General features: G+C 45.4%; 1 protein-coding gene across 2 annotated transcripts in view; it reads right to left on the bottom strand.

The window, feature by feature from the left end:
• Positions 1–889: 889 nt before the first annotated feature.
• Positions 890–9,728, bottom strand: part of CPLX1 (complexin 1) — a 159,860-nt gene continuing 151,021 nt past the window's right edge. For both annotated transcript variants that reach the window (XM_067553376.1, XM_067553377.1), the window contains exon 4: positions 890–4,406. In XM_067553376.1, the coding sequence (XP_067409477.1) occupies positions 4,209–4,406 (198 nt within the window). In that variant the 3' untranslated portion in view covers positions 890–4,208. The remainder of the gene's footprint in view (positions 4,407–9,728) is intronic.

Below are 9,728 nucleotides of genomic sequence, written 5' to 3'. Positions count from 1 at the left end.
AACATATTGGTGATGCAAATAAAACGATGGCATGGAAAGACAGAGATACTCAGAATCCAAACAGCGACCCATATTTCTCTTTGGTCTTGTTTAAGTGCTTTGACATCTGACTGAGTGCAGAGTGTGGGGCGTTTTAACAGTGGTCCTCAAGATGCAAGTGAACTCATGGGGGTGGGTGCGGGGGTGATGATTGTCCAATTCGGGGTGGGGGAAGTGCCCCTTTCAACTTCATTCAAAGCCACTTAGGCACTTGGGGGGTGGAGAAACCCTCTGAGCAGGCCCATAACTTAGTCACAGCCCAAAAAATCTGAGACCAATCTGGTCAGGGCATGCTGCCTTTCTCTCGCATAGATACTGAGCTCTAAGTAATTCCCAGGCCGAGTACCCTTTCCATCAGGTTCCTTCACTAACAGAACTCGGACATGAAAGCGGTGGGCTCACACTGCGCCCAGAGACGTTCATGGCCAACGGTAAACTCCCGTTGAGTTGAATGGCAGAAGGAATGGGCCATGCATTAGGAGCTCAGGTGAGAGGGATGTTGGCTCCCGCTGGGGTGAGCTGGGGAACCCTTCAGTGATTCTGATGGCACGAATAATAGACTTGGTGAATTCTGCTAGACAAACAGCTCTCCCAAATGTGCTTTAAATGCCTTATTCCAAGCCCAGTGGATCGGATGGAAAGACTTCCATTGACTACAAACGCCCCACACTTTTGCACATTTTCACTCTCCTAGACGGCCAGATCAAAAAGGGAAATGGAACTTTTAAAAAACAAACCCACTTGTCCCCCCAAGAGCAGCAACACTTGCTTCCGATCCAGGCACACACAGATTCCTGTATTAACTGCTCCAGTACCAATCAGTGACTGGCTCAACCGCTGCGACCTGTTTGGTTAAAACAAAGAACGAGAAAGTCACCTACACCTGCACATAATAATGCATTTGGTCTCCGCGTGGCTGACCCTGAAAAACCCAACATATAACAGCAAGAGAAAAGAATAGAGAAGACAGCAGGCACTGTTTAGGTCTTGGAAATAGAGCTTGCATGGAGAGAAGGGCAAATCAATGCTTATGGCCAAAGGACAAGTGGTTTCTAAAGCAGAATGTCCACTTGCTCTGTGGAACCTACAGTCATTTCTGCAGAGTCTGCAGGGGCTGAGGACGGCTTTATGGATGAAAGTACATATTCCTCCCGCTGTGTGCCCAGTTACACCAGCCTGACACACTGCCACCAGTTCACTGCAGTGAACAGTGCTATTCCGAACTAGTCTGTGCTACCTAGACAGGGCAGAATCTGACACTAGAGAGGGCCTGATCCAATGGGAGAGAGTCCCATTGACTTCCAGAGGCTTTGACACCTCACAAAAAGAACTTCACAACCAGCTCTCACTTTAAGGAGGAGGAAGGGTGTTTATATTTCAAATGGAAGCCAATGGACACTGCTAGATCTGGAAAGGCAGGACTGAGTGCTTTCATTAGGAAACGACAAATCACTGACGGCTGCTCTGCTATCAAGCCTTGGCACAAAGATAAGAAATGAAGCCGGTTATTGAAATCTTAGGGGGAAATGCATCTCTCTTTAGTGAAAGCTAGGGCACCATTGCTGACATTATCGGAAGATATCACAACATTCTGCTTTTGCCCAGGGGAGGCTGACCTTCGGCACTCAGCATCCAGCACACAATTTTGATGTGTATGGTTTCTAAATCCATCCCTACCCTAGTGAATTCTCTGTACACTGACTTTGATCTGCGGAAGGATAGCAAAAGTCCTTCAGCGTGAGCTCTGGGTTTGGAGCAAGCTGATTACGCTGGTTCATAAGGAGCGGGGCGTGCACTTCCTGCAGGCCATCCGTTGCAGTTGGTCTGTTGGATTCGTTAGGCAATGCTAAAGGGACGACATTTACAGCCTTATTCCACCTCCCCTGCTTAAACCCAGCACAGATTGCTCCTGTCTGGCTCATAGAAGAATCTAATTAAAACCCCAGCTCAGAAAGATGCTTAAACGTGTGCCTACATTTAAGCACATTAACAGTCTCATTAGAGTGAATGGGATTGCTCACATGCTATATATGTAGAATGGAAGGGCAGAGTTCTCTGCTGGTACTCAAAGGGTTCAGCTCCATTGACTGCAGGGAAGTGTAGTCCCTTTACCCCAGCAGAGAGTCTGACCCCAAGATTTTACTGAGCTCAAGAAAAAATAAAATTCAGAACTGAGTATTCCAATAAAAGCCCCTCGGGCCAGAATCACCGGTAGTCAAAGCTGGTGCAGTTCCACCACAGTCAGTGGCAATGCATTCACTAACCCCAATCCTGAATTTGCACCAGTCCCACAGTTTGACTGTTGATTAATAGGATATTCTACAATTGTAATCCCAGGCATACTTAACTCAATGATTGGTTTTATAGTATCAAATAAAAATGCCTCGTTCTCAGCCCCAGTCGATAGCAGGTAAACTGAGCTGAATTACGTCTCCTTCTAAATCTGCATCTATGGGATATTTCTCCCTCTGCCATCCATGCTAAGTGAATATTTACTTCCAAATATGTTCAAAATAATTAGTAAACATTTGCTTTCCAAGCCTGGGATAGCAGAGGGCACATGGCAGTGTAATTCTGCCAGGCAAATGATCATCCTGTTAGAAGTCTCCTGAGACTATTTCTTTTCTTGTGAGACCAAGAAGGTGTTATGCTGACCAGAAGCTCCAGAGATCTACAGTGATTATGAACTGAAAGAATCCCAAAACCTGAAGGTCAGCTCTCCAAACAACAGACCAGATGATATGATGAATAACTGTGTAACAAATAAGACTGTACACATATACTGGTTGCGTTGGCAAGGCAGCATATCCTGGGGGAAATGCGTTGTCTGGCATAGCCCCTCAGTACTCACACCACTGGGTTGGGAGACATGCTAAATCCACCTGAATTTGAGAAGGTTTTAAACATGACGCTAGGATAGTCCTAGTCCTAGTCCCACCTTCCTATTACTGGATAAATGTGCAAATGCCCAACGATGCCACCACACGCTATAATAATACTTAGCCCCTGTGTGGCACTGTACAACCATTCACCTATTGACCCTCACAAGCCCTGTGAGGTAGGTAAGTATTATTATCTCCAGTAGACAGATGGGAGCACTGGGATAGAGAGGGGAAGTGACTTGTCCAAGGTCACAGAAGGAATCAGAGTCAGAACTGGGAGTGGAACCCAAGGAGCAGTTCCTGCCTCCAGGTCCTGCTCTCTGCCCATAGACCCAGCCCTCTGTGACTCCACATGGGGGAACAATAATATCCACAGCATTTGCTGGAGCTGGGATGCCATTCCTGGAAACACTGCTGGGAAGGGCACTCGTGAATATGACCCTGGAGCTCTTTGTGGAAAGAGGACGTGTGTGTGGTTTGAGTAGCCATTCCACTCAGTGGCAGGCTTCCAAGGCCCCTGGGTTGGAAAGTTCTGTACTAGGACTTTACCAACCCCATTCAGCCTAGATCTAATGACAGCCACAGACATCCACACTACACTGTCGTCATGCTATTAACTGTACGGCTCTTCCCAAAGCAACAAGACTCTTGCTTAGATTCTGAGGCGTTTGGCTTCTACCATCAACACCTGCTGCAGAAGGCTCCGCTCTGAGAAAGGTGTTGGAGACAGGAGCTGCACACGGTTCCATTTCCAAATGATCTCTTATTTATGAGGGTTATGGAATAAAACTGAAAAGGTCTGTTTCCATGGGAGATGGAGACATCCCTTGTTACAAGAGATGTACCCAACAACGAACAACCAGGGTTGCCTAGCATATTAAAAATTATAATAATAATTAAGGAAAATAAAAGAAGCCACTGCTCACAGATAGTGAACACTCCTTCCTGCTTTGGATGGAAACAAACATGAGGCTTTTCCTTTTCTCTGTTTAATGTACAGTTGCCTTATTTAACATACATAGTACTATGGCTTATAATAAAAGTTGTGTAGACTGCGGCTCGTTAATTCTTACATCCATTCAGAGGCGTCTACTGGATGTGACTATGTACAAAATAGGAATGGATGGAATCGCAGGGACCTGGGGAGAGGTCAGGGGGCAGGGATTATAGTGAGCGAAGAGGGGAGAGGGTAGGGTGGGGTGATGTGTGGCAAGATTGTAAATTCCCATTTGAGAAATGAGAAATCCATTGCTTTACTGTTCATGGCAGTCTAACATGCTGCAGCCATTACTTCTTGAACATGTCTTGAAGAGGGCCAGGTAGATATTTGATGACTGTGTCCAGAATGCTCTCCTCTTCCTCCTCCTCCTCATCCCCACAGCCGGGGGGTATGGCCTTCTTTGGACGCGTCAGACTCCCCTCGGCGTTTGCTTCCAGCGCGGCCTGGGCCTCGGCTTCTCTTTCTTCCTTCTTCTTTATCCCGTACTGTGGGTGGAAAGAACATACTGTCAGACACTCAGCGAACAGAGCAGTGGAGGAGGTGGAGGGGGCCGTCAAACATTGACATTTGCTCTGCCAAGGATCCCGACTCACCGCAGCGCATGGTGTTAAATAATCATGAGCCTTTAAATAGGAGCCCGTTTCCAAATGTCAGCTCAGCCCTGCTGTAGAAACCTGAGGTGCCAACAAAAATAGAACTAGGCCTCAGACTGCTGAGATATCTGTGGAAGCGTTAGCAGCCTTCTGTTCCCTATGCAAGGAGCAGAGAAATCCTGTGAAGAGCAGCACCTCCTAAGCACTGCCCGTCCTTCTAATAGTTACTCACCAGCACAATACAACCTTGGTTTATTTTTAAACTTTAAAACTTGTGTGTGGCATTATCCATAGCACTCTATGTTAGCCTAAGAGTTTGTCTACATGGAGGCATTCAGGGAAATTAATTTGAATTGACTTTTAAAGTGGATTAGTTAAACCACATTAAATGTCTGGGTGGATGCCCATTAAATTCAGTATTTAAAGTGGCCTGAATATGGTTTAGCTTAATTCACTAAACCAAATTCAGACCATTTTAATCTAGAAAAGCATCCATACAGGGGTTAATGCAGTTTAACTAATGCACTTTAAATTCACACAGTTAGTCAAACTGTATTAACTCTCCTGAGGCCAGGTCTACACTACAGACCTACATCAGTATAACTACACTGCCCAGGGGTGAGAAAAACTCACACCCCAAGCAACGTAGTGATACTGACCTTGTAGACAGCGCTGTGTTGATGGGAGAGCTCTTCCATCGGCATAGTAGCATCTTCACTGTAGCACTGTACATGAAGACAAGCCCTGAGTGTCCCGTGTAGACAAACCCTAACACTAAACCCCTTGAAGTCAAGGGGACCTTTGCCCCTGGGAGCGGAGTTAAGCCAACACTAGACACAGCTGAGAAGGACTTGACACAGCAGATGGCTTTGGTACGTCTACACTACATGGACTATACCGGCATGGCCACAGTGCCGTAGCTATGCCAGCATCACTCCATAACATGGACCCAGCCAGCACTGATTGAAATGATTGTTCTTGTTGGCGCAGGAACATCACCTCCCCAAGCGATGGTAGCTAGGTTGACAGCAGCATTCTTCCATTGGTTCGGTCGGCATAGCTGCAGTGCTCACGAGGGTGGATATTTCACACCCTGACCAAAGTAGCTATGTCCACCTAAATTTTAGGTGTAGACCAGGCCTTCATTTTCTATCCTAGGGCCAGGTGGTCATAGACCTGCAGGGGAAAACGGATTAGCAGCCTACAGCAAGAAATGAAAGCGGAGAGGCAAATTAAGCAGAACTGACGTGGCCCTATACCTCACCTCTCCCTGTCCTTTCGATAGGAATGATACAGAGAGACCTCAGCCCAAAATATACCTTCTTGTGAGCTGCAGCCTCTGGAGGCACAGCAAGCTTTGGCATGCCTGTGGACGAATCTGATTCATCACTCTTTGAACAGAGACATTCTTACGCCTGCAAGTGGACTGGATCCCTGAGATTTGCTCTTCCCACTGAGAAGTAAAGTCACGAAGCTGAGACTTGACATGAGTAGCAGCATTTATTCTAGAGTTCTCTATTTAAACAACAGCACTCACTGGAGGAACATAAGACCTGCCAGACTGGGGCAGACCAGGGGCCCACCGAGCGCAGTATCCTGTCTATGACAATGGTCAGCATCAGGTGCTTCAGAAGCAAGCATAAGACTGGAAAAGTCTTGGATTCCAGGCTCTGGGTTTGACTCATCTCGAGGAATGGTTTCTGTAGCGTCACTCCCAATTCCCCCCCCAGCTATTGCCATTTTCAGTTGTATTTTCAGATGTTCCTGTTACTTCCAGAAGAAATAGCTGAGTTGCTTTGAGCTTATGGGGATGTCAGAAAAAAGCACGTCAGCTCCAACAGTTATGAACAAACCTACAACATCAAAAGTACACTTAGCCCACTCTTGCAGGCCTGCCTTCATTTCAGTTTAGCTGCATTGGGGGGAGGGGGTGTTGATGAAGAGGAGTCAGGGGGTGGGTGAGGTTTTTCCATGGCATGACCTGTCTGTCCACTCTGAATGCATCCATATCCCTTCCTTCCATCTTGCCCCCACCCTAATGAAAGCACTGAATGCAATTAAGATTAAATCCGATACACAGGGTGACTAACTAGTCTGAATCTCTGGAAAGGCCAGCAAAACACTTTGCAAGAATAAGTGTTTTTGAAAAGAAAATTACATGGGATTTCAAAGAGATCAAAGGATTAGAGTAGTACAAAGTGCTCGGTATTTTCTTGGTATCATTAGTACAGTGCTGTTGAAAAGAGGCACACTGCAGATGCACTTTTCATGATTTGCTCTTTTTATTTCTCCCATTATATAAAGCCGGAGTAATTTGCCTATAATGCCAACAATTCATCTCCGTTCTCTCACAAACTCTCTGACGCCAAAGTGTGGCAGGTCTCATCAAGAAACTCCTAAACATTTTCTATTGAAGGAAACTTTTCCTGCCTTCTCTCCCCCTCCCCATTAAGTTTGATAGTGACAGATTCAAACAATTAATGCGGTAGATTAAAGGAACACTTTCCTTAAAGTCCAATTAATTTCAAACGCCATTTTGTGTATGCGCTGGGGACATTTGTCTCATTATTTTACCTCCATTTGATGCTAGGCAGCACTATAATAGCCTCCATTCAAATTCAACGACATCTCATGGAAAGATTATTGAAGACAGTTAGGTGAGGGACCAATAGTGGCATTTTACTGCCTTCTGGGGCCAAAAGACTTGAGTGCAGAAGGAATTTCCACTGGTGGAGCATTGCAGAGGAAACGACTCAGCTTTTTGCACCCCAGAGGAATGCTGTTGCTTTAAATTAACTCCTAACAGCCAATGACAGACACATATCACTACTTATTCCATACTGCAGTACAGCCACAGACTTTGCCTTGCCAGCCAATGGAGAAGAATTTAAAGGGAACATTTTTGAATGTGGTGCTATCAAACTACAGATCTCAACGCGCTTTACAAAGGAAGGGAAGTGTCATTCTCCCGAGAGCACAGATGATTACACATTTCTAACTTATGAATTTATGAGAGAAGAGACTGGACTGTGTGACAAATGACCACCATGTGTTTTGCTGCATGTCACTCCATAACAGATGGATTATGATCTTTTTTTCACTATACAGCCTGTTTGTAAGGATATTTTTTCACTGTGTGACTCAAATGCACCATTTTTAAATAAAGAAAATTAGGGGGAAAAACGGAAAAACCACAACAAAATGATATCACATGTAACCATGGGACATCAACAGGGTGTGAACACTAGACTTTCCGATCACCACCACAAACCACTACTACTTGAGCTAAAAGAATAACTTTCCCTCACCGCCTGGGCCTGATTTTCCAAGGTGCAGAACACCTGCATCTCCCTTTGACATCAAGCTCATTTTATGAAAAACCATGCATCCTTTTATTTTTAACTAGCCTTCACTTCCATGCCGGTGACTGTTCTGGGAGCCATCGTGTGGTTTAGTACTTCTCAGCCAGCACAAACTGAGGTTACAGCCAGATCCTTCGTACTTGGTATTCTGACCAGGGTTCCCTGGAACTGCAGACTGCTGTTTTAATGGCACAAGTCACTGCACGGACACATCCCAAGTTTGGGGGAGAAGTAGTACCGGCTAACGTGAAGTGTCAGCAAGAAAAAGAAACAAACCCTGTGTCCATCTACCCACATGACTCAGGGTTGGCGCTATCTGGGAAGTTTTTGACACAATGTTTTTTTCTTCAAAAATGCCAGTTCACTGAAACTGAAGCTTTTCACGGGAAAGGGTTGGCTGTGATGCAATTTTCAACTTGACAAGTTTTTGGGTTTTTTTTTAAAACTACTTTCAAAACATTTGGATATTTTCAAAACAAAACAATTCGGGTTTTCCCCTCAAAACAACTTTTCATTTAGACGTTTAAGCGAAGTAGAGTACATAAATAAACAAAGGGCTGAAATCAAAGTCAATATTTGGCTTGACCCAAACCAATATTTTTTTCTCCCAGATTTCCAGTTCACAGAAATGTTTAGTTTTCGACTTGTCATCCCTAGTTGGGACAGAGCTTTTTTTTTTTTTGATATCTCAAAAATGTTCAGGGGATGGGAAAACCATTTCCTGCCCAGTTCAGTCAGAGTCCAACCCTACGAATACTTTAAAGAGAGACAGCATTCATGGGAGCGTCCTACAGGAGCCAGCGATGAAATATGGCTTGAGCCCAAGATACTGATTCAGAAGGTGGTTAAGCATGGGCTTCATTGTAAACTAGTGAGCAGTCTGATTGACTTCAAAGGGATGAATCATGAGTAGAGTGAGACATCTTGCTGATCTGGGTCCTGTGGTGGTAGACTTCGGCTCTGTTTACAGGAGTAGATGCTTTCACTTTGATGCCCAACTCCAGTTCTCTGGAATAGCAGTTGAGAAGCCCTTCTCTTACTACTGTCATTTGCTGAATGATGCCATTTGCATTTAAATGGCTTCAACATATTGCTTTCGTACCAGCCACACTCAATAATAATATGGCACGTGACATTTTTCTGTGCATTTCTCTCCTTGGGCGGCTCCGCGCAGTTCAATTTCCTGACAAATGTTAGATAATCTCCATCAAACATGTACGTCCCTATACACGCCTTCCAACTGAAATCCCTCCCTCGCCCTTTGGTTACAATTTGTACACCAGATCTCAGAGTGGGCGAACGGGGTCCACCTACTATGTTAATCCTGATTTCTCTATTCTGAAGTGGTCCTCAGAGACTGACAATCAAAGGAAAATGCTGAGATTCTAAGTATGCCTTTTGATAACTCTCAACAGCTTTGTCTTTCAAAGTGCCAATAGCTTGAGAAAGCAGATATATTTCTACATGCAACAACAGCTGCACGGTGTCAGTCACGTACCGCTCTCCATCCGATTTACGGCATGGAGGGCCGTATTCACGCAGTGCAGAGGGCCAACATGAAGGTTCTTCCCCACTTAAGTTGCACATTCAGTCGATGCAGTGGGGTGGTGACTGGCTCGTTTTCAGCGCTACTTACAGCGGTAAAGCTGGGAGCCACAGACACGGCTTCTCATACATGAACATTTGTTCTGCCCCAGAAGCAGGCATGCTGTGATCCCCAGAACGGCCACACGGTGAGCTACTCCATCTCAGGGCAATGGAGAGCAGGGAGTCATTGCCATGGAAGTGTGCACTGACTGGACCGTAAAATGTTGCTTGTCTCAGGTGCACAACATAAGTGGTGCCAGCTAGA

Source organism: Emydura macquarii, unplaced genomic scaffold (genome assembly GCF_026122565.2).
Source record: "Emydura macquarii macquarii isolate MOO-44397 ecotype Brisbane River unplaced genomic scaffold, CSIRO-AGI_Emac_v2 contig_1451, whole genome shotgun sequence".
NCBI classification, from domain to species: Eukaryota; Metazoa; Chordata; order Testudines; family Chelidae; genus Emydura; species Emydura macquarii.
The sequence above is the reverse complement of the archived record's forward strand: the minus strand, read 5'-3'. Positions and strand labels throughout refer to the sequence as shown.